Source organism: Sinohyriopsis cumingii, chromosome 3 (assembly GCF_028554795.1).
Source record: "Sinohyriopsis cumingii isolate HCF-2022 chromosome 3, ASM2855479v2, whole genome shotgun sequence".
NCBI classification, from domain to species: Eukaryota; Metazoa; Mollusca; class Bivalvia; order Unionida; family Unionidae; genus Sinohyriopsis; species Sinohyriopsis cumingii.
The window spans coordinates 67,197,565-67,224,213 of record NC_142963.1 but is presented as its reverse complement, the minus strand read 5'-3'; the positions used below and the strand labels follow the sequence as shown (position 1 = coordinate 67,224,213).

The 26,649-nt window shown below is 35.3% G+C and overlaps 1 protein-coding gene across 1 annotated transcript in view; it reads right to left on the bottom strand.

The window, feature by feature from the left end:
• LOC149803025 (SUMO-conjugating enzyme UBC9-B) overlaps positions 1–23,170 on the bottom strand; it is a 34,399-nt gene extending 11,229 nt beyond the window's left edge. The window contains exons 1-3 of the mRNA XM_089952582.1: positions 22,960–23,170; positions 12,018–12,087; positions 7,045–7,128 (exon numbers count right to left, since the gene is read on the bottom strand). Coding sequence (XP_089808708.1) covers positions 7,045–7,128; positions 12,018–12,083 — 150 coding nt within the window. The 5' untranslated portion in view covers positions 12,084–12,087; positions 22,960–23,170. The remainder of the gene's footprint in view (positions 1–7,044; positions 7,129–12,017; positions 12,088–22,959) is intronic.
• Between the last annotated feature and the right edge of the window lie 3,479 nt (positions 23,171–26,649).

The following is a 26,649-nucleotide window of genomic DNA, read 5'->3' as shown; positions in this document are numbered from 1 at the left end:
TTGTCGTTTTTAGTATCATCTCTTTAATTCTAGTCATATAAATCGGAGAATCTGCTTTAAAAACATAGCTGCTGTGTAAGCATTTTCCTTGTTTTCTATTTGTAGCAACTGTATATGACCCATTTTATTTAGCAGAAAACAGACAGGTTTCATCTATGTGAACCCAGCCTCACAGATTCATTATATTCATAATAAAATTAGGAAGCGGACCAGTCTATAGTCTTTTTAGAAAATGGCTCCAGATTAAAAGCAAGACACTTTATGGTGTGACTTGTGGATGTTATGCGATGGAAAATATTAAAGCAGATGGATCTTGTAAACTTCAAAACATCTCAGATCTAAAAAAGGGCAAATCAACACTGTTTTACAAACTTTCAAAAAGAACATGACAGTAATGCAATATGGTACTCGGGTTTGAGCACAAGAATGTTCATTGCAAACATTAAAATTAAATTCAGTTTGGTAATAAGACACTTTGGCCAATATTCTTATTTTGGATGGCGCGATGTATTACTGTCTAAATAACATCCTTGTGCAGCGTGTTGACAAGTTGACTGACAGGATATAAATTTTAATACATATTTCAAGAATTACAAATAAGTACAAATCAGTAAAATTGACAAGGTTGTGTGTCTCTTTATTCCTGACAGTGTAATGGACATTTATCAACTTCATGTATGTCCAACATGCTTGTGAGAGAGGCCTGCAACCTTTGCTGTAAGTCCTATTTTCATTAAAACCCAAGGGAACTCTCTCTCTCACACACACACACACAGCTAACTGCAGAAGCTATAAAGTGGGACCCTTTAACATCTAGTAAGGACCCTATACAAATCAAATATGGGGGTCCTTGGGACTCCATAAAATATCAGGGATGGTCCTGGCTTTTAAAAAGCTGTCGCCAAAAAAATCGCCAACCTCAATATTTTGTCACCAGTTTTCAAAAAGTGTCGCAAAAACAAGTAGTGTACATTTTTCCAAGTGTTAATTTAGTCTATTAATGTAACATGCAATGATAATTATAATAGATGGGTTAGTTAATACTTTAATTACAACAAGCATTAACAAAATGTTACAAAGTGTTACATGAAGATCCGTCACGATTTTAGGGCTGCCCACTTGTTGAATGCAGTTTCAAAGTCTAATTTTTCACATCTGTACACGCGGATTCTCATTAAATTCTGGAGAGATGAGATGCAGAGCTTATTTCTGATGTCAGTTTTTATGAGGTTCATCTTACTGAATCCACGTTCACAGTCTACGGTGCTGACAGGTGACACCAGTAGTCTCTCAGCAGCCCCCCACCCCACCCCCCTTTATGGCTAGCTTCACAAAGCTTGTAGCGAATTGCTTCCTAAATCCCCAGAATGATCACTGAATGCTGTATAAATTTTCTCGACAAGCAAAACAGGATCTCCATTCCCACGAATGAAACTTACACGAGTCAACACGTGGCAATATTGGATCGTATATATAAGCATAAATTCCCAATTTAGAGATTCTTTCACGCCTGTATTTTGAGAAATAAATAATTATTATTAATTATGCAAAACTTTTTTTTTTTTTGCTATTTCTTGTTGCGGAGTTTAAGTCTCTGCAGCCATAACACAGGATTGATGGCAAAATGAAAAGATCAATGAGTAAAATGCTGCACTGGCGACAGATATAATTGTGATTGAGATTTTTTCCATTTGCTTTGTATTTATACACAGTAGTCGGTACTTCAAAGGTTATCAGTTTTCTATGAAGGTTCAGCAAAACTATTGTATTGGTATATGTAAAAAAAAAACACAGAGGATTAGCCATACAATTAATTGTATCTATTCTATTCGCGTCTTCAGAAGTCGGTCAGTTGTAGGTATAGTGCGGTAGCATGATTGACTATTGCAGCATACAGTACTCAGCCCAGATGTCAGCATAAGCAGATTATGATGTAACAATGCACTGTAAAGATGGGGTTGTCAATACAAACAAAGGATCGTTTGTGTAACAGATTGATTCCAATGCATTGCTTAGTCAGGTTTGTGGCTTCCTTTCGCTCTCCCTTTTAAATTATCCAGTCCAAATCCATGATTGTATGTACAAATTAAATAACCAAAAAGTATGTCGCCAAAAAAATCGCCAGATGGGATATTTTTGTCGCCAATAAGGTAAAAAAATCACAATTTGCGACACTGGCGAAGCCCAGGACGATCCCTGAAATATTAATTTAACCTTAGCTCTGATGATGTTCACTGAAATTCTTAATTTTAGATATTTGTAGAGGTTAATCCCCAAAATTAAATACCCACAAAATATTTTTAAGGGCAAACGATTCAAGAAAATAAATGATACTACAGAGATATGTAAACACAAGCAACTAAGCTCATAACATCAGCAATTGTCTTCATTTACTCTGGTCATGACATTTGCTATAACTAAAATGGAACTGCAAGTGTTTTGAGCATAGCAATGTCTCACTGCAATGAAAATCATTAAATGGTTATTTTATTTTGAAAAAATAGTGCCTTACAAAGGTTTGGACATTAGGTGAAAACCAGGATACATACATGCCAACCCCTGGTGAGGAAAAAGTGTAATCCAAGTGGACAAAAAGAGTAATCTTAGCAGAAAAAGAGTAATCCAAACATGATAAAAATTCAATGAGCATATGTAATAAATGATTTATTTATCCCTCTGGACTTTTAACATTAATTCCTGCTTCAAGTTTTCGCATATAACACTTCGACCTTTAAAAAGCAACAGCCTCATAACGCATTTCAAACCACTATGTACCAGCTGAGTCTCTGAATGTTTTGCACACCAGTAGAGTACTAAGTGCTGGGTTACTGAGCCTGGATCTGAATTCCATTTTTTTGTTTGTAACAATACTGAACAATCTCAGTCAGCATTAGAATGGTAAAGAACCAATATTCCTTTTGTAACCTGACAAAAAAGAGGAAATGTATATCTTCCAGTTATTGGGTCTTTTAACAGGGAAATAAGATGAAAAAAATCAACTCTGTCTGCATGAAGTACATTGTCAGGTAGAGTGCCAACTTGATACTTCAGGAGTTCTTCTAATTTATCAACAGCTTTTCCTGCAGCAAGGTGCATCATATGACAGACAACCTGATATGTACAATGATGGAGACATTTTTCAAAATATAGTATGCAATTCCTTTATGAATTCCAGCCATCAGCTGAAAACCCCAAACAGTTCTGCCAACTTATTATCAAGCAAATGAAAAAATGTTTTCTCCAGTGGGATCTACTGCTAATTCTGGTAATGAAAGAAGAGCACTGACTTTTCCCTTTCCGTTGTCAAAGTCTCTTACACAGACTGGATACAACATTTTGTCATTATAATCACTACTCCTGTCTATTGCAATACTAAATGGCCCAATTTTCATGGCTTCTACAATTTTAAGTGAAGTATCTTCTGTTAAACACCTAACAATATTAGATAATTGTTCTTGCACTTGGATATTTTCTGCAATTTTGGAATCGGGAAACATTTGTATGAACAAAGGACCAATGCAGTCTTCTACCGCTAGGGGTAGTCCATATTCTGTTAAGAACTCAGTACATAATGCCTCTGCATTTATAAAATTTGTGTCCACAAATTAGTTACCTTAGTACTGGAGTTAGTAAAACGAGTTTATTAAGCCAATTTCAAGGTTTCTTTGTTTTACCACCCGACCGATATTAAAATCCTTTCCACACAGCATGCAAGGGTTGTGAAGCTGCCCTAGAATGGAACACTGTATTGCGTAATTCATGCATTCATCTCTGAATCGGTTTTTCATCTTTTCCTAATCCATCTGTGAAATTATTTGAAAAACATTTTTGCTCTAACAAACACATTTACTAAAATAAATCTGACTTGACTTTAAGCACCAAATAAAAACAGACTGGTTCTGTACCAGATATGAATTAGAACAAAGAATCTGCAAGCAAAGATTAAAAGTTAGAAAACCAGTTTGTTCTCTCCTAACTAAGCCATACAGCTACTATAATTAGAATCCGAGGTACAAAGTTTGTAATTAGAAACCAGCATGTTTCTTGGAAAAAGGACAGCTGCTATAAATAAAACATACATGGTTCTCTAGCTTTTCTAAAGATAAATTTCCAGGTCATTTCCAGGATGAAATTAATTTTTTTCAAGGTTTCACATATGACCATTACTGAATGGAATTAAAGAACAATTTAGATTCTAAAACATGCATTTTCTAAATCTAATTAAGTTTCTTTTTCACGACTCTCCAAAACATCTAAGTCGAAATATGTTGCATGTAAAGTCATTTCAATGTACAGAATAAAAAATTATAATTTTATTTTGCTGACCTGCATTATGTAGCTAAGTGGGAACAACATAATGAACATAAATTAGTTTTGTTTCCTTTCAAACCTTTAATTCTAAAGAATTTTAAAGCAATATATATTCATCTTATAGATTGTAAACATTTCTTATTACAGTATGAAAAAAACAATAAAAGCAAATAATTAGAATCATGTTTTGTAACAAAGAGAGTTTAACCCTGAATTTATTTGTGCCAATAAAATCCAGAACAAGATTTTGGAAACAACCTAATCTCCCTAAGACAATCTGGTTAAAAATCCATCAGTTAAAAAAATTTTCAAAAGGGATGATTTAAATTTTGACAAAAGACCTTCAAATTTATATACTGCTGTATAAACAAGAACGGAATTTTCTGTAAAATCAACTTGTCTTGTAATTCATTAAAACCAGTCCCTAAACCTGTATTGATACAGGGGCTCATATTGTTTTTAATATATAATAAAAGGGACAACAATTTCTCATTTCAGCTGAGATTCAATAATTTGGACTACAAATCTGGCTTAAAATGAATAGCAGTCCATTATCTAATCTGGGTTTCCTCTGAATATTCCCACCCCATTTTTCATATTTGGACAGCTGGGTGTGGGGTCATTGCAATTGCATATCGAAAATTGGGAATTTGCTGCTACCGTGTGGTAGCGACATATGGTAGTCACCTACCAGCTGGCCTATACAATTTAAATGTATGTTATATCGACTGATACCTGTATGAAATTGATAGGAAAGTGATTTATTTTCTCAGAAATGGGAAGTATTACAATCGTTATGTCTTTAATCCACTGACAGACTAGACAAAACTAGAACATAGATAAAACCTGATCCTGTACCAGACCTGCCAACCCTGATGAGTCTGTCTCAGTAAGGCAATTGATTTTTCCCAGTAAGATTGACCAGTTTTCAGTAAGGTATAACAAAATATCAATAACTGCTATTGTAAAGCTGGAAAACGTAATTAAAAGTTCGACACATCGACGATAACATTATGTTCAGTTTGTAAAGTACGTGTAGCTTTATTTAACACAAGTACAGTTGCACAAACTCTAGTTTCCAACCGTATGCAGCTCAATGGCTTGTTGCTATCTCTCAACTTGACATAATTCTTGGAAATTCTTTTCCATTTGACATGACTTTGGCAATCATATCTCCCGCTTCAAGAAATACTCAAATTGGCACATGTCCAATAAACGCAATTGTGTCCTTTCCAGCTTTTATTCACAATAATCTGAATACTCCTTGTTATTCTTTTGTGTTTACTATTCACTTTCGTGTTAAACACGCATCACTTTCAGGATGACATTTTTAAAAATTCTATAATCGCATGAACAGAAAGGAGCAGTTTAAAGCGTCTGGGGTGCTGTTGTACAATTAGTCTGGTTCCCTGACTAATTTAGCTAATTCAAAGATGAAACCTGGATGAACCAATTATCCAGATTTTTGGCAATGATCATTTTTCCGTAGTTTTTGCTAGTATGCCGTAAGTCCGTATTTTAAGGGTAATTTTTGTAAGACTTACCCCAATGTGCAAGTCATCTACAATCTCTGGTGAAGGTACATGGTTGAGAATTTTAATTTTTGTGCAGAAACTTTCTATTTTAAGTTCCAATTACCATGACCTCTGGGCATAAAAATTATATTGCAGTCTTCTTTTCCCCAAGTATAAGCCACAAAGTTTGGTTCAGATCTGCGATGCAGAACTATATTGTCCAGCCACAATGACCATGACCTTTTGACACCAAATGCAATTTGCTTCTTCCTTACCTCATGTGCACATCAGCCAAAAAGTTTGGCAAATGCAGATGGTGGAAAACTCAAGTTACTGTGCAAAAATGAAATTGGTAACAAATAATGATTTAAAAAGTATTTTAAAAATAAGAAACAACATTACTGTATGACAAAATTAAACATAAACAAAAGAGTAACAAAATATGATCAATGGATTAAATCATACAAGGATTATAATCTTCCAGTGTAAATCCCTCTGAACAGAAAAGTCAGCAATCCCCATTAAAGTCAAGCCAACTGTACCCCTCTCTCAATTCTGACCAAAAGCATTTAAGCAATAGTCAATTTCAATCTCTATTTGCAACTTTCACAGTTTTCATCTTTTACCCTAAACTCCATCTTTCTTCTCTTTGAGCAACAAAACCACAAAACAAAAACAATATCACATTTCATCCAGGTGATGAACATAGATAAACGTTTATAAATTTGTCATACTGTCTCAAACTAAGGTTAACCGAGGCCTGCTGACAGATATTAGCTGAGCCACTTATTAAGTTATGTACTTATACAGCAAAATCTGCTAAATCTGGATAAGTTTTCATAACTAAAATATCTAGTTTGAATAGTCTCGTGTCATAACTATAATTTAAGTAGAGTGTGATGTGCACCTGTCAGAATGAAATGGATCAAGATAGCCAACTTATGGCAGAAGCATTGGGTTACATTTAGAACAAATCTTTACATCAAGTTAAGAATAAAAATTTACAAGAATTGAATAAAAATTTACATTATGATATCATCTGAGTTGCCATTTATAACAATATCTCCTCTTATTATCTTCATCAGTAACACCTGGAAATAATTTACCCAGTCAGACAAGCACCTTTAGCTTTCACTTACCATGACCTTAGTATAACATGCCGCAGGCAGTCACAAATGTCAAACTCTATATATGGTCATGCTTATTATTATAAACCTACCCCTTTCTTTCCTGGAATGGAACATTCCCAGTTCAGGAGATTCAGTGTACCATCTGGATTCTTAGTTGGCCTGGCAACAAATCCCTATAAAAAAAAAAGATGATGCATAAATGTGAAGGAAATAAGGGCATTGACAAACTTTGCATGACATATTTCCATCTAGTAAATATGCAGCAAAGCAATATTTACCCCACTATCTTTAGTTATTCAACTCCCACCAGTCTACACTCTATCATGAGGCCTTTCAACAGTATTGCACCTTGGTTGCTGTTGTTGTTGTTTTGGGGTTTAACGCCATTTTTCAGCACGATAGGCTATACATGGCGGCCAGTATTAATGGTGGAGGAAGAACCCGGAAAACCCCGGAAAGAACCACTGACCCACGAGAAGCTACTGGCAGGCTTTCTCACATGCCCACATTGGCTGAATCTTAGACTCGAACCGCCGCAGACAGAGGTGAGATGGCAGTGATCCGTAACGAAGAGCGCTTTAGACCACTCGGCCACTCGGGGCCCCGCACCTTGGTTGCACTGTCAACGCTACATTTTATGCAACCCTGTCCCTCTTTAATGATCAAGATCTAGGAATTTTTATTTCGGGGTGGGGTATGCTGACAGTCTGGGGAGTCAAATACATCCTGGGCTTGTTCAAGATGCAACACTACATTACTAATTATATCCCAAGGAATGAGGATTCCTTTTGATATCCTATTCAGGGACTGTCCTGGGCTTTGCCAATATCGCAAACTGCAATTTTGTTCCCTTACTGGATACAAAATATAGCATCTGGCGATTTTTTTTTTGTGACAACCCTTTTGCCTGTTTAATTTGTACATACAATCATGGATTTGGAGTGGACACATTCAAAGGGACCACAAAAGGAAGCCACAAACTTGAATACACAATGCACTGGAATCTATCTGTTACATAAACAAATCCTTTGTTCGTATTGACAAACCCATCTTTACAGTGCATTGTAACATAATCTGCTTACGTTGACATCTGGCTCAAGTACTGTATGCTGTGATACACTCAGTCATGATACAGGACTATACCTATAATCAACCGACTTCTGAAGACGTGAAAAGAAACAGCTACAATTAATTGAACAACAGCTAATCCTTCTGCTTTTGTTGAAAAATATACCAATGAAACAGTTCTGCTGAAACTTCAGAGAAAACTGAGTACCGACTGCTGTGTATAAATACAAAGCGAATGGAAAAAATCTCAATCAGAATTATATACTGTCAATAGTGCAACTTCATCATGGGTAAACGTAAGTTAGACGTTGCATGTCATCCAAAGAGTAAGTTACCAAAATTAATAGCATTTGGATTTAGTGCAAATTCATCATACAACACAGGCAATGAAACTGATTTTATACCTGACAGTCCAACGTCATCTACATGTAGCGATGGAAGTAATGATTCAATCGCAACACCACATCATGATGAACGGGTCAAAAGTTCCAGAAAATTTCTCAACAGCTGGAAACTTGGGCATCTGTGGCTGAGATATGATACAAAGTTAAAGCAGATGTTCTGTGATATATGTATCAAGGTACAAGTCGTCAATTCATTACAACTGGCTATGAAATTATTCACTAGCACAACACAAAACTTAAATTAATGAAATAATCCATGAAAGGGAAAAGGTATATTAATCTTCAAAAAGTCAGGAAACACCAGTCAAATGTGTGTGGCCTTCTTTCAAGAATTTATCAGCTATACTTGCCCTGAGATGTTGTGTTCTACAGTAACACCCAAACAGCTCCGAAAGGAGCAGCCACATTTCCAAAACAACAAAAGTTTAAGACCTTTTCCAGACATTTTAGTCATTTTAAATTTTTCCAGGCTTTTTAACGCCTGGAAAAGCAATTTTCAAATTTAAGTCTTTTTCCAGAATTCCAAACCCACAGAGGAACCCTGTTACCAGCTGACCATTGACCATCTCAATGCAATCAGTAGGCCGCAGAAACATTTGATGTATTTAGAGCCTATCAAAGTGCAAAGATAATAAGTAAATTTAAAGACAATGGAATCACTCTCTTGCTGTGCCTGGTTTTTATACAAACCAACTTCAACCACTAGACCTCACAATATATATCAACTACAAAGAATTCAAATCAAACTTCCACAGCAGGCAGAGTGCCTGCTTACTTAACAAAAACAAATTCCATTACTTTTTCAGGGATATTTCACAAAACTCGATGACTCTCATTATATGAAATGTGAAACTGTTTATCAATCGAAATTGTGTCATGTTCGAAACAAGTTTTTTTTTAAAACAAGTGCTTGGTGCTCTATGAAAATAGCATTTATCAATTTTTGAATCATAGCTTCCAGTCCCTGAGTACAAAAATACCAATTTCTTTTTTGGAAAAAATACCGATTTTATTAAATGTATATGTAACTATTTACAATATATACAACCATCATTTGTTGTTGTGTTTAATGCCATTTTTCAGCACAAGACAGGCTATACATGGCCAGTATTAATGGTGGAGGAAGAACCGGGGAAAACTCCAGAAAGAACCACTGACCATCGAGAAGCTACTGGCAAGCTTTCTCACATACCCACATTGGCTGATCCCAAGACTCAAACCCATGCAGACAGAGGCGAGATGGCAGTGATCTGTAACGGTGAGCGCTTTAGACCACTCGGGGCCCCACAACCATCAGTAAAGTAGGACAGTGCCTTACATAATTATTTCATGTCAAAGATGCACATGTTACTTGTACCTTCTGGACAGGCACCATGTTCCATTCAGAAGGTGCAAGAGTGCAACGCACTCAGACACAGACTGTTTAGAGGAGCTTTTTCCACCTTGTTTTTCTCTCGATCATTATTGATTCCAAGGATATTTAGGATATTTTTACATCTTAAGCATCAGTGTGCACCAACAAAATTAACTGGCGTAATGTTAATACCCAATAAGAGTAATGATGTTGATTTATGAAATAACAATAAGAAAATGGGAGGAAGGGGCTTCTTCATCATATGTGGTAAATTATAAATACGATCTTTAAAATTGTGGTTCAGGGCAACAATAAAATTGATGAGAACTGTATACCCCATAAAAACAGAAATATTACATTAGTAGACAATGCTTAATGCACTAGTAGAGCTCAACACAACTCCCCAGGAATTTAAAATGACCACTTCTTAGTTTTATCTGTCGAGTGTTGAAACTATCTTTGATAGTCTTCAGCAATAACATAATTTTCAAATTAGCTGCTGTGGTGCACATATTGTATTTCAGTTTGCCATCATATTCATATAAGACAAAGTAGACAGCATTAGAAGTCTTCTGGTGAAAACCTTATGCCATAATGATCATCCATAATAACAAGATTTTTAAGAGTCTTCATGGCAACCATACTGGATGTACAACTGGTACCATATTTATTTTGGACAAGCTAGGTATCATAAAGGTTAATGATGACAACCCCATGCTGATATGAACTTTCATGCAGGAGTGCAATAACAAGAGTTTCAAGATCGCCACTTTGGTAGCCAAATTGGACATCCGATCGGTATCATGTTGTTTGGGACCAACTAGAGTAGCAATAACAAGATTTGCAAGATGGTGGCCATATTGGCTGTCAGACTGACAGCATTTTCATTAGGGAACAACAATACATCACATCAAGTCTTTTAGGTTAAGCTCTACAGTTTTGCACTCTGCATAATTTTTAAAGGAAAAGAATTACCCATTTTTTCTAAACTGTTTATCCTAGTTATTTTATAAAGACCATGTATATCTTGGGTAATATTAAGATAACTTTTAACTACCCGAATTTGAGTTATAAAGTATACAACTTGGCCTTATATCAGATGTGCACCTTTGAAAAGACTGCTAGCTCTGTTTGGTCTTTTTCACTTCTTGGACTTCAAAGGTAAATTGGGAGGAAAAAATAAGGTGATAACTTTTTAAAAAAAACTTTGTTATATATTTAATGATTCATTCAATGCACTTTCAAAACCTGTATGGTCTGATCTGGCGAAATTAATTTTCCCAATCTTTATAACTGATAAAGTTAGTGTACTCTGGACAAGTTTATTTTATCAACCATCTGCTTTAGGTACTGCATAGTTTCAAGTCTTTTGGTGAAAACTCCATGTTGATATGACCATATTGGAGATCACTATTTTCATTTTGGATCAACTAGAGATCATAAAAAGTCTTCTAGTGAAAACCCCATGCTGATATACCCATCCATTCAGGACTAGTAGTGATAAGATTTTTTTAAATGGCTGCTATTGTGGGTATATTGGACATAATATCAGCACCATTTTCATTCAGGACCAACTAGACATTATAAAAAGTCTTTTAGCAAAAAAACCTGTGTTGATATGCCCATCCATTCAAGAGTAAACATATAAATATTTTTATGATGGCTGCCATGGCACCCATATTAAATGCCAGATCCGCACAAATTTTAATTAGGACCAAGTAATTTAGTGAAAATCCCATGCTGATATGACCAGCCATTCCCGAGTATCAATAACAAGACTCTTTTTTACATGGACAACGGTGGCCATATTGGATGTGCAAGCAGCACCATTTTCAGTTTGGACCAACTAGGTCAAGGGATGAATGTGTGTATATAGTTTCACGACAATCATCCAAACAGTTTAGGAGGAGCAGCGATACCAAATTTATTCTAATGCACTGATGGATGTATGCCACACAATGGATGACAACAGACCCTCCTGATAAGCTCTACTGGTCTATGACCAGCAAAGCTAAAATTTAAAAGCCCTTCATTCTGAGAACTCTGAAACCATAATCTTTTAAAGTTCAAATACCTATTTAAAAATTTGTCTTGAAAAATGATGTGATTGTAAGTAATTCTGATGATCAGGTGTGATTGAAAAGTACTCAAATATATTATTTTATTTTAAATTTATATCATTTTCACCATTTTAAACCAATTTTGCACGTGCAGGGTTCATTAAATTATTACTTACAAATGGATGGTCTTTCCTCCATGCTTTTCGTTCCTCTGCCAGTCTTCCAAAAGCAATACCAGACATTTTTCTGGAAAAGGAAAAATAGTTAAAAAGCTGCAGGAAGAGTCAATGTCTTCAACCTTGTACAAATTTGTGTCATGCAGATCCAAACTACTAGTGCACAAAAGTTAATAGCATCATCCAGACCTTTCAACCCTTCAGACTCACAATTAGTGAAAAGACAGATAAAAATAAGTGAATTCTGAACACAATTAGTGACAAATTATACCATGACACTAGCTCCATCCACTTTGATGGTCAATACAGCATTATATGAAATCCCAAACAAAAACTGAAACATATTATTTACTCTGATTACATGTACAAATTTATTTGCAACCAAATTTACTGATATACATAAACTTCAAACCATTCATCAACTGGGCTATGGTAAAATAAAACTGTCAAAACAGTTCGGGCTTCTTGATTGCTGGTTAATCTTGGTGACTAAAATTGTTGCAAATTTTGGCACCTAAGGAGGCTTTTGTTGTTGTTGTTTTAGTAGGGTTTAACGCCACTTTTCTGCACACGATAGGCTATACATGGTGGCTAGTATTAATGGTGGAGGAAGAACCCGGGAAAACCCCGGAAAGAACCAACGACCCACAAGAAGCTACTGGCAAGCTTTCTCACATACCCACATTGGCTGAATCCTAGCCTCTAACCCACGCAGACAGAGGTGAGATGGCAGTGATCCGTAACGGAGAACGCTTTAGACCACTCGGGGGCCCCTACCTAAGGAGGCACTAAAGTTTGTCTTATTTTTCCTCATATAGAAATACTCTCTCAATGTCACTTGTTGACTTCCAACTGAGAAAGGCTGGTTATATTCAACAAGAAAACTCACAAATAATGCTTCAACATTGGTAGCTTGCAGGACTTGAGTAGGTGGCTTATAGTACTCCAGAGCTGAAATCTGGGGGGGGGGGGGGTGCTCTTAATTTTCCCATTATCTATATGCTCTTTGCTAGCAGCAGGACCCAGACTAATGAAAGAAATCTGCATCCTGGGAGGAGGGCATCTAATAGTGACAGGTTAAGTATTACATAATTAAAATTAGTTTTACACTCACGCCACCAAATCATTTTGCTCACAATAATACATTACCTGTCACTAGTAATTAGCTGAATTTGTTGGTCGGAATGGAAGATGATGGACTGTATGGGAGTAAAAAAATGAAAACGAACTCGGCCGTACCCCTGATGTTGTATTGCTTCTTAACAATTGTTGCTACTGAACAATAAATATGTTTTGATTTTTTGGGTAAAATGTTTACTCTTAGAGTTAATGTATCAACAGTCATGTGGTGCATTTACTCAAATTAAATAATTAGCTGTTGTTGTACATATTAATTCTATGTTCTACATATTACCATATTCCATGTAATTTTTTGTATATGAAAAAATTATTTTCAAAAAATTATATGTAAAATAAATATCATTTTTGTAGTACTGACCATGTACGAAAAAATAAAGGGATCATACCTGAACAAGGTCTACAGAACATACCATACTCATCTACCTAACGTGACAAACATACAAAACAAATGTAAATATGTTGTCTCATTCTGCTCTCAACTCAAGAATCCAATTACAATAAAAATAAAAGTACTCAAAAGTACTTTGATGTTATTAGCAAGTGAGAGAGAGAGAGAGAGAGAGAGAGAGAGAGAGAGAGAGAGAGATTAACATCTCAGTGTGCATTTAGAGCATACTTCATTGTAGCTGTTACAGGTCTAATGGTGGCAAAATGATTACGAGGGTCTGAGCATGTAAAAGTTATGGGTATTATTTATTGGTAAATTGTACACAACGATATGAGGCCACGTTATCAAGAAGTGCAACATGTATTCTTAAAGCAACAGTAACAAAAAAGAACTGGGAAAAAACTTGTTTAGTTAATGTGCTTGTGCGTGTATGATAGAGACAGATGAAACAACGTTGTGCCAGACTATTTACTCAGAGCAGTTTTTATTTGTAGCTTTTGATGAGAGAAAAAGAGAGGTTACAGGTCAGTTGTACTGGTAATCTGTTGTTGTTGTTGTTGTTGTGGGGTTTAACGCCAGTTTTCAGCACGATAGGCTATACATGGCGGCCAGTATTAATGGTGGAGGAAGAACCCGGAAAACCCCGGAAAGAACCACCGACCCACGAGAAGCTACTGGCAAGCTTTCTCACATGCCCACATTGGTTGAATCTTAGACTCAAACCGCTGCAGACAGAGGTGAGATGGCAGTGATCCGTAACGAAGAGCGCTTTAGACCACTCGGGGCCCCTACTGGTAATCTGTATTTTCAGTTACCTGACCACTGTGACCTTACTCACGTAATAAGACACTACTAAATTCCATTGATAATTAACACCTCTATATTAACGATTATTCTTGTTCTAATTACGATATACACTGTGTCAAATCAGCAGGGCTACCAATAGGGAAATGAGATTATCTTTAGGGAAATGAAAATATTCAAGGCCATTGTCCATAGAGCAGATGTTGTAAGGTCAAGTGATCATACACATCTCATTATTCATACTCACCAATAAAGATAGCAACTGAGTGTATGGTAGAATACAGTGAAAATGAAATGTTGATTATATCCAAGTCAAAATAGTACAAGCACTTAAAAGATAGTATATATATGAAACAACTTAAGAGTCAGTGACTTTCAAATTTACGATAGAAAATGACAAGGTTTTTATATTTGACGTTTGAGTGACTATAATGAAACAATAAGCCTAGTTGACCAGTGGTCTGTGATCTTCACTTCAGCATGTACTGAGATATAATTTTTGTTGGATAAGAAAACATCAATGGGCTTCCAAACTCACTTTAAAACGCACAGTGAATTTTGTTGTGACGGACTAAATAAAGACAGCTAATTAACTATACAGTTTATTTATTAACCAATTGTTTCATTATTCAGTGCCTCACTTAAAACTTACACAAAGTTAATCACTCTTTATATCATACACTTAGCAAAACTAATTTCGTCATTAGACATATCTGAATCATACACTGGCATATTTTCGAAGCCATTTAAAATAAGAACCTTCCCAATTTTAACACATCAAAATACAAGGTTAAAAATAATACAAAACAAAATAACTATAAAATAAAACCCACCGTAATTGTATAAGATCATGATTATATTCTCTTCTTTATATTTTTTTAAACAAAAAGGCAATATATTAATTTCGATCTTTTTTGCAAATGTAAATCTTCTTAGTAGAATTTTTTATGTTGAATCATTTAAAAGATTTTCCAAAAGATACAAAGTGCTATGTATGAAAAAATAAGATACATTAAAATAATTATTTTTATAATTCGATTCTGTACAAAAAAATTTAAGGGTACTAAAAAAACATAAAATACGGTAATACTAATATATCTTATATCAATTAAATCTCGATTGTTGAATGGTCGGAACATTCATGTCAACAAAAAACTTAAGACAAAAATTATTTATCCAATAACTTTATACAGTACTAAATATGGTCAAGAAAATAGTACACTGAATATTTACTGCAGATAATAAATATATACAAATATTTAATTACCACTATTATTGAGAGATAGAACAATACAGGGTAAAAATACAAAATTTTAAAATAACAAATTAAATATATTACAATTTGAAATGTTTGCTTTTTCTCTAACATAGATGACTTAAAATTTACTGGTGATACAAAATTTATAGTACACATATGGGAAGTGTGATTGTAATCAGATTACACCTCAAGCAGCTGAGTAGATACATGCTACCTGCAACTCAATTAACAATGGCAAGACAAGGACTGTTTCAAAATGCTGGTTATGCAGTATATAATATCACTAATCTGGAATTATGATATTTTTCCACTACATATTTACTGCAAATAAATGACTGCTGAAAGAAATGTGCAAAAAAAAAAAAAATGAAATGACTTAAATAAAAAACATTACATTCACATTACTATTAAATAAATCAAGGACCAAAAGGATGAGTATATAACGGCCAAGTATTGTATACACTCACATATAAGCCAAATAATTTAGGGGAAAAAAAAAGACCTGGAAGAAGGGGGTCGTCTAATCCGCGGGCCAATGTCTAAACATTAGTTTTTAGGTCTTTTTGTTGACTACAGGCTGTAAATCTTGGGACATGAAACAATAATTTTTTACGTGTTCTAAGATATAGGCATGTGTAAACTTTAGTTTTTAGGTTTTTTTGTTGACTACAAGTTGTAAATCTTGCGACAAGAAACAATATTTTTTTCTGTGTTCTAAGATACAGGCATGTAAAAAAAGTAACTTTTGGTGACCTGACAATTATTAAACTGTTATAAAGTAATATGATTGATTTTGTTATCATTTTGCATGTACATATTTTCTGATTTCTCAAACATGAAGTTAAATAAAGGTAAACACAGACTTCATAATTCGTGGGCTGCTTGAGTGTACCAGTGAGACCATGCTGAACTATAATGTACAGTACTTACACAGTGCAAAGCGTGCATAGCATCACTTAAATCCTTACTTATTCCCAAACATATTAGATGCAGAGTTTGCTTTATTCATTGTTTCAACTAAATTGCATTCTTTCAGATAACATTTCATTTACGTTAAATCACACGCTCACGAGTTACTCATTTTCAATGACATAAGCAATCCTACAAATTGAGGTATTATTTTAGAACAGTACCACGTTTAATTGTACAAGGCAAATAACCAGCATAATTTACATGTTCATGAAGAGTGGTAATAATAAAGGCTAAAAATCTCATATAGATCAACTAAGATCAACATCAATTGATTTTAGTTCTGTGTTTTAGCTGAACAAACATCATAACTTTCCACACAATGGAAAGCTTGATGTTTCGGCATCTCCTATGTTGATAGTTGGTAAATTTGTCTTTTGTTTTGCAACAGCAGTACAGGCCAGTTAATCATTAAAACCCTGAAACTGGCTTGTGATGAGGGAATTTTGACCGGTAACTACACTAGCACATTGATGTGTGATTGCCTTTTATTCCATATTAGCACAATTACCGTAGTTTTGTAAACTAGAGTCCAATAGTCCAGGAACCATAGGTTGAAGGTTTAGGTTGAAGAATGTTTCATTTACAAAACAAATAAATATATACTAATATTGATGTAAACCACTGTTTGTGTGCATTTTGTATTTTGGTGTTACAAATTCAGAACAGTTATGTCCAATGTCCATGTTGTGGTACGTATGGTGAGTAGTATGCAAGTTGCTTGCACTGCATGTGCCTAAAATACAACCGCTGATTACATTAACAAATTCCCTTTAAAAATGTTCACTCCTACAATGACTCTTCAGGAGTCAACTTCAACATTTCTGGGTGCAATATGTTACTCAATATCTTGTAAATATTAAAGAAAATATCTATTTTTGTACATCAGATTACTCAACAGTGCTGATAAGATTTTAGTAATTACACTGACAGTGTTTCCCTTTACCCTCATTTGTGCCTCAGAAACCCCCAAATTTTTAATTTGACCCCCAGTTCTGATACCAAAGCTTGTTTTTTACTCAGCCTGACCCCCAGTTTTGACACCTACACTGATTGTGATAGCTTTACAATAATCCCACACCTTATCATTTTGTGAATAGTACATGTGTGAGAGATTAATTTATTCTTAATTATTTTTTCATGTGTATGTCATAGGTCTTCTTCATCTTCTGGTGATTCGACATTATCAAGACTGATTAAAGTACAAGAACCCGTGGAGACATAACTTTGTTATTTCTCCTTTCTCCCATATATCCACTGTATGTATTACATTGAAGAAAGTGTTTACAGTCTGACTCTACATCCCCGTTTGTTTGTACCCCCCTACCGATTTCAAAAACGAGAACGTTTAATGTGATAAAAAGTGCATAGAACTAAGTCAATTGAATCACTGATTGATAATTTATAACCTGACTCTGACCAGAATGGCACTAATGCTGCCATCCCCTGCACCATTTCATGCTTAATGGACTTTCCATACTAACACGGCGCCATCTTGCGTACACTATGGTGGCGCTATACAGTTTCGCATTTTGCTTAGGGTTAGGATTTTAAAGAAAAAGAATGTCCCCGGCTTTCCTCACTGGTTATATTGGCTATTTAAAAAAGACCTTGTATATCTTAGGTATAATGCAAAGAACCTTTAATTCCCTTTATTTTGGTGTATGATTGATGGGTGTATTATGGGTTATAGAGTATACAGCTTAGCCTTACTTCAAATGTGCACCTTTCAAAAAAGTGCTAGCTCTACTTGGTCATTTTCACTTCCTGAACTTCAGAGGTAAATTATATAAAAAAGAGCCGATAACTTTTTTTTACATTTTATATATTTGGTGATTCATTCATTGCACTTTCAGAAGCTGGTATTGTCTAGTCTGGCAAAATTCATTTTCCCTATTTTAATAGCTGCTATGTATAGTGTACTTTAGACTAATTCAGACTGATTTTTTAACACAAGGGAGCAGTCATTTTAGTTAGCAGTGTGCTTAAATCATGTAAAATTTCCAAAAGTACAATATCCAAAAGAAATATCATCCACATTACATTAATGTAGCATAGAGGTATGCAAACATTCTCTCCACTGTGCATGTTTTAAATGCGAACTACTTCACCTTACATACGTCACTCTCTCAAAAGTAGATATTATCTGGTGAGCGCCACCATAAAGAAGATATAGGTATTATTTTTGTATGATTTAATTATGTTTATATGGCTGAAACATTTATGTCGCAAGCATCAAAACAATCCTTTTGAATAATTCTTCTGCCTTTCCCCCCACAGAACAGTATTTATGAGTGTCAGAGTCTCTAACAAGCCCAGCCTCCCCCTCCCATGATAAAAGTGAGCTATTTTAAGAATGCACATTACATTTTGTAAACATAGCAACCAATGTTATGCTGAATGACAGGAACATGAAACTAGCCAGAATTATTTCTGAGATATCAACAATGAATTTTACAATTAGAAAAGGGAGGTAACTCATCAGGTTCATAAAGGTCAAAGTGTAAAATATTTGCCTACTGTTTAATATGGAAGAAGCGAATTCACTTTCTCTTCATTTATTTTTTTTATTTCATTGCAAATAAATGAAAAGAAACATTTTCGCCATATATTTCTGTCACTTATTGCAACAGTTTTAAATTTAAGTTGACTCTATTCCTACACTCTAAGACTTCTAATTTCCCCATAATTAAGGTCACTACTCACACAAACATACCTCATGGCAAATTATGTAAGCAAGAGAAAAATGATCATAATTAGCTTATTTGTATGCTTAACATCAATATGAATGTACCATTTTATTCAGAACATCATACATAATTATATAAAAATAAAAAAAAATAATTGCAAACATTTTTATATTCTCTTTAAGGTGGCGCTATACAGTTTCGCATTTTGCATAGAGTTAGGATTTTAAAGAAAAAGAATGTCCCCGGCTTTCCTCACTGGTTATACTGGCTATTTAAAAAAGACCTTGTATGTCTTAGGTATAATGCAAAGAACCTTTAATTCCCTTTATTTTGGTGTATGATTGATGGGTGTACTATGGGTTATTGAGTATACAGCTTAGCCTTACTTCAAATGTGCACCTTTCAAAAAAGTGCTAGCTCTACTTGGTCATTTTCACTTCCTGAACTTCAGAGGTAAATTGTATAAAAAAGAGCCGATAACTTTTTTTACATTTTATATATTTGGTAATTCATTCATTGCACTTTCAGAAGCTGGTATTGTCTAGTCTGGCAAAATTCATTTTCCCTATTTTAATAGCTGCTATGTATAGTGTACTTTAGACTAATTCAGACTGATTTTTTAACACAAGGGAGCAGTCATTTTAGTTAGCAGTGTGCTTAAATCATGTAAAATTTCCAAAAGTACAATATCTAAAAGAAATATCATCCACATTATATTAATGTAGCATAGAGGTATGCAAACATTCTCTCCACTGTGCATGTTTTAAATGCGAACTACTTCACCTTACATACGTCACTCTCTCAAAAGTACATATTATCTGGTGAGCGCCACCTATACGCTAGTTTATTTCCTTCAGACAACATAATGACATAGTTCATCCTGTTCGGCAAATGCTTAACAGTTGCATAAATTACATAACGTTGAGAGTTTGGAATTATATCCCTCTGCATACATGAACACAGAAATTAAACCGCTTGTTAAATCCACATGAAAAGCATAGTTGTCATTTTCCTTTGCTTGATTCGACATTGTAAATATCAGAAGCAGACGACTTATGTATGTACATCTGTAATCGTGATACACCCCTTTGCTGAAAATGGACATGTCCAGAAAATGGAAATGGATCTGAGCATGTCCGTCTATTGCACTTAAAACTTCTGGTAAACATGAAACGTGCATAAGATGACGGTGTTATGGTCACTCTACTCAGAGTCAGGTTAGAAACTATAAATCAATAAATGAATTGACTAAGTTCCTTGCACTTTTTATCACAACAAAAGTTTCCATTATTTGAATCGGTAGGGGGGTACAAACAAAGGGGTTTGCATTATCAGACTATAGATAGTTTCATTTCATTCAGGATATTTATCATCCTTTTAACCAATTTTGGCATTCCCCCCTTGCATGTCACACTCCAAACAACTGAAATGTAGGTCAACAGAACTTGAAAATATGTTCATTTGCCTGTGTGAGAATTCGAATTGATTAGAAAAAGATATCTAAGTAAAGTCCACCTAAATCAACATGATTTTAATTTGTGGAAAAGCTTCACCATCTGCTACAGAAGCCTACCTAGTAAAATATTCTTGAAATTTGGAAGCTCGTTTCAATGTCAAACAACATTGGAACATGATACACAAGGTCATTATTTGGACAATAAGATGCAGAACCAAACATAAATAACGTGATACATCTTACATTTTAGGACTACACACAAACCATTCTTTTTCGGCATGTATCGGAGCAGTCCTACATGTAAGACACTGATGCTGATATTTGTTTGGGGCGTCAGGGTCTTATTGCCTAAGTAACAGTGCTGTATAGTGTGTTTTGATGTCGACTAACATTGTAACAAAAGTTAAATTTTTAGGCATATCTCTCACAACTGGCAACTAAAATAATGGCACTTTTCTGCAAAGTAAAGTCATGTTTTAGTCAGACTTTACTTACTGTGATGTCTTTTCTTTAATAAATTCAAATTTTCACAAAAGAAATGGACCTGTTTTCAAGTTTCGTTGGCCTATATATCAGTTGACTGGAAAGCAAGGAATGCTGAAATCGGGTTAAGATGAAATATTATTCTTTAATGAAACAAATACAGATATATTATGCTTATTGGACCTGTAAAGCAATATTTCGTTTTGTTCAAGAAACATATCTGCCATATGAACCTACTTGAACATACTTTGGCATACCTTGACTACTGTCACACTGTAACAGATTCATGTCATTGGAACATGAAAATGCATCTATTTGCTATTGTCATATTTACCTGCCATGAGGATAAAGACAGCACAGTAAGTATATTAATTATAAATACATTAGTGACAATGTGTCGATATATGCTGCCAAATGTGTGAGATATTCCAGAAACTCTGACTACTCGTTCCGATGTCGTTGACATCGGAACACGCTATACAAAGCCGTTATTTGGATAGTAAGAGATAGCACTAAAACAAAACCAACATGTGCAATGTTTTACATTGTAGGACTAGTATCGGAGTGGTGTTGCTCTGCATGTAAGTACAACCACAGGTGCTCGACGCAAGCTTGATGTTAAGAAAAAAACAACAATAATCTAAAGGAAAAAAATCATACAGAGTGACAAAAATACCTTAGATTACCCCAACGACCCGTTCTGACATAGGACCCTCTCTATCATAATATATAAGAGAAAAGGTACGGAACTTCCAAATACTTTGCTCCACCCATGACCCTCGATTTCCTTCTGCTATTTCGGTCTTTAAAGGCACACGACCATACTATATGGCTTGTTTTACTTCTGAGATATTTTTCTATCCATCAAGCCATAATTGACTTTTCTGCGTTGTACCAAACTGAAGTTACGGGCCCCCGAAATGTGCGATTTTCGTGAAGTTTTCCATTGTGGACACTTCCGTGCTCATCTGAAAACCAGTGACAAGAGCGATATGGACAATGTTTTCAACTCTATGGTGCATCCCTTCTTGAATTATAGAACAGCGGTAGATGCAAAAGTAAGTTTTTTACTTACCATTAACTCGATTCAACTTTAGGAATCCTGTTCCATGCAAGTATTATACATTGTCTTCTTCACTGCACAACACATCGTATACATGCATCTCTATTTTCAAAATAGGCGGCATTAACATCTATGCCAAAATATGATTGGCTCAAAAGGTTATATTTATTATCATAGGAGCATGGAAGTGTCCACAATGATAAACTTCACAAAAATTGCATGTTTCAGAGCCCGTAACTTCAGTTTGGGACAACGCAGAAAAGTCAATAATGGCTTGATGGATAAAAAAATATCTCAGAAGTAAAACAAGCCATATAGTATGGTCGTGTGCCTTTAAAGACGGAAATAGCAGAAGGAAATCGAGGGTCATGGGTGGAGCAAAGTATTTGGAAGTTCCGTAACTTCTCTCTTATATATTATGATAGAGGGTCCTAGGTCAGAACGGGTCATCGAGGTAATCTAAGATATTTTTGTCACTCTGTATGATTTTTTTCCTTTAGATTATTGTTTTCTTTTTCTTAACACCAAGCTCGCGTCGAACACATGTGAATACAATTGGTGTTGAAATCGTATCTTGCGCGAAACAAATTTGGTAACTTTAGCTATATTTCGAGAGGTTCGTGTTAAAACTTCACCTAATTGCACACACGAATATCATTTGCAATGATGAACGTAAATAAAATCAAGAAACCTGATTAATCAGTGGCCGAGTTCACCAGTCAGCGATGTATGTTCACCTAACTTATTTTTAATCGCAGGTCTCCTTTACAGAATCAACAAGCTCATGTAAACTAAAACTCAATATCTGATATACTGTTAACGGTCTAAATGTTTTTGTTTTTCTATTTATCTTCGAGGAAATTTTCGTCCTAGCCTTTCTTTGGCCAAGGCGGGAAGTGACGTGATTTATGTTGACTGTAACATCAATGTTTATAATATATGAGACTCTGTGAAAATAATTTGAGAACCAGTTTAGATTTTGGGTAACACTAATTAATTTATTCATTAATCGAGATCGAGTTGGATATGTTGCGAACATAAACTATAAACGGGTTAAAGAACCTTACCGCCAGTAACATCTTTATCCCTAAAACAGTCTGTTCTTAACGGATGTTCTTTCTGAGTCTCCCACTTTATCAAACATAAATTTTAATTATAAAATGTCACTCTGCATGCATGTTGAAATCTTATGGTATCATTAAGAATCGGACGAGATCTGATTTATAATCAATAGTGACAAACTTTAACTTAAGTTTGAAAAATAAAACAACATTCATTCTAGCAAAGCTTACTTCACGGCCTCTCTTATCATTTTCCCACCCCGCACACAGACACACACGCAGGTTCCAGTCTTTTCCCCATCTGTTTATTATTCGTTTAACTATGTCTTGATGCTTTTTCTTGCTTTATGTCCATGAATTTTGCGATAACCGTGAAATGCGACTGAAAGTGCTTACGAATTTGACTTTGGAAAAAGTTATAGAGACAATTTTCTTTAAACTTGTTAAGTTAGTTGAGCTCCCGCCTCAATTGCAAGAAGAATAAACAAACAAACAATATCTTTCGTGTGTTTTTAATACATGGTGATATTGTCATTCGTTCGCATGAATAGTTGTATAACATTTGTCTGATATAATAGCACATACTTTACGTGTTTTAAAAGGAAATGCACATGAATACACTCTGGGTTACATCAAACAACGTTATGGATATATATTCTCGTCAGAAGATCTACAGGAGAAGAATCTTAACTCGCAAAGCAGACTGATGTCGTGTGCGGATTAAAACGCACTGCCAGTCGATTTCCATAAATGTTCACAGTCACTGATTTACATTTTTCTTTCATATAAGGAAGTGCCTATTCGTATGGCAGTCATATTTTGATTTCTTAATGACTATTCTCAGAACTATGCGCTATAGAAAAGAGTATACTCACGGCGACCGGTGAATATTGGTATGGATATTGCATCAAATCATACAATGAACACAAGGGTTCGCGCTGCATTTGAAAAAAAAAAAAACGAAAAAAAAAAACCAAAAAAAAAAATAAAGGAATTGGTTAGGAGATAGGCAGATTGGAGATGGGGTCCAAGCCTGTAATGATATTGTTACAGCGTCCCCTATCTTCTAGCCATTAACCGATACTCATAAATGTTTTTGTAACTAGCGCATGTGAAGTAAATGGGCACAAAATTGCTAGTTTTGAGCTATACGAACTTGCAAATTCAATAAGCAACGAAAAAACATTTTTTTTTTTATATTAAAGAAAAAAGAGAGCGTATGATTTCTGACAAGATATTAACTCGAAAAGGCGAAAACCTCACGTACTTCAGTCAAAATGTGCGAGTGTCGTGTGGATTAGGCTAGTTACTCCTGCTAATGTTACATACACCATGCATGTGCCCTTAGCATATAATGTAAGGGAAGCCGTACGAATAGCTTTACATAAATTATGTACACAGTGGCCCTGCGAACATTCTTTTCAGTTAAGGTACATGGTAGTAGTGCGAAATCACTAGACCTACATAAGTAGTAATAGGGGGCGATATAGGTATAATGGAAAATCTAGTCAAAAAGGTTGTAGGCCTGTATAGGGACAAGATTTATAGGGACAAGGGAAAATCCAGTCAAAGAGGTATTGGATCTATAAATAGGAATGGAACAGGGAGGTGACGCCACGGTACTGACGATTAGCATGAATGTAGCAACGGGCTGACCTCAATCGGACCAAAGAACGGGGGGGGGGACATAGAACGCTTGGCGGAAACGAGAATGACGGGACAGAGACGAGATAACACATACAACATACAACATATATAACACAAACAACTATACAACCGACTAAAATAAGATTTAGGCAAGAAAGCAAATCTTTTCGAGGCATATGAGTGGCCCTGAAAGGGCCTTTGGGTTCTTCTATTTTCTCCAGTTCATCCACCATTTCCTCACATTGTCAATCATTTATTTCGTCTTCTTTTTCTCTATCTATGGCATCCAGTCAGGATGGCCCATTGATCTAAATTTTTCCTGCACCTTTCTACCAGTTTTGATTTAGTTTGTCAAACTCCTCTTTTTTCGTTCTGTTTTCTTTGTCCTTTATTTCTTTAGACCACCTGTCTTTTATCTTCTTCAGTTCTTCATCCAGCACTTTTCTCATTAGGTCTTCTGCTTTCTTTAGCTGTTTCAGCCCCCACTTCACAAAGGACCACTCTGTCCAATGCAATATGTCTTCTAAAAAACACCTTACTTTCATCACATTATCAAGGGCCTCCTTCAAGGTGCCCAATCTCACGTATGTTGGCTGAATGAAGCCTCATAACTTTTCTACTTCCCCTTCGATCATGCCTTGTACCAGATCCCTGGCTACTTTCAGGCTGGTCACTTGACTTGTCACAAAGTCTTTGGTAACTTGATACCCCCCCATTCATATTGTAGCCTTTCCACCACATAGGTGACATCCACCATCCAGTACCAACTGTCCTTTAACTTGTTAAACAACTCTGTTGTCATCTTCTTTTAGTCTGTGTAGAATAGCACGAACGACGACCGCTTTGACTTTATATTTATAAGCACGGACGTGAAGGAAAACATCCCTTACACTCACTTCACATATTGTCTACTATCCATACACACAGGAAGGAAAAAACAAAACCCAAATTATTATCCAATTAAACACCCATATATTACTATCCACACACGGAAGGAGAAAAAACAAAACCAAAATATACTATCCAAACACGGGAAGGAGAAAAAAAACCAACTAAATATACTATCCACAAAACCAAAATATACTTTCTACACACGGAAGGAGAAAAACAAAACGAAAATATACTATCCACACACGAGAAGGAAAAAAAAAACTTACTATACTATCCACAAAACCATAATAAAATATCCACACACGGGAAGGAGAAAAAAACAACAACTCACAAACAAACCCAAATATACCGTCCACATAGAAGGGAAAGGAAAAAACAACACACTCTACTATCCACACAAAAACGTACGCGAATGCTTACAAACCCCAAAAATATACTAATCACACAAACGTATGTGCACTTATTCAAACACACACTCTGCTATCCTCACAAACGTACGCGAGCTCTCTCTCTCTCTCTCTCTCACACACACACACACACACACACAATCAATTCTTGGTCCCAGACCTCTATTTGTGGGACGACATGCCTCTGTGCTGGTTGTGTCTGTGGTGTTGGAAGTGGCTGTGGAGGTGTCCTCACCATAGGATTAACTTCACAGCTCTGTCTTAGCGTTAAGCGAGGCAAATATGTTCTTGTCCTTTTTCTCTTCTTCTTTCTTCTTCTTTTCCTTTTCCCCCTCTTCTATCCTGACTTCCTCCTGTATCGCCTCCGTAGCCAGC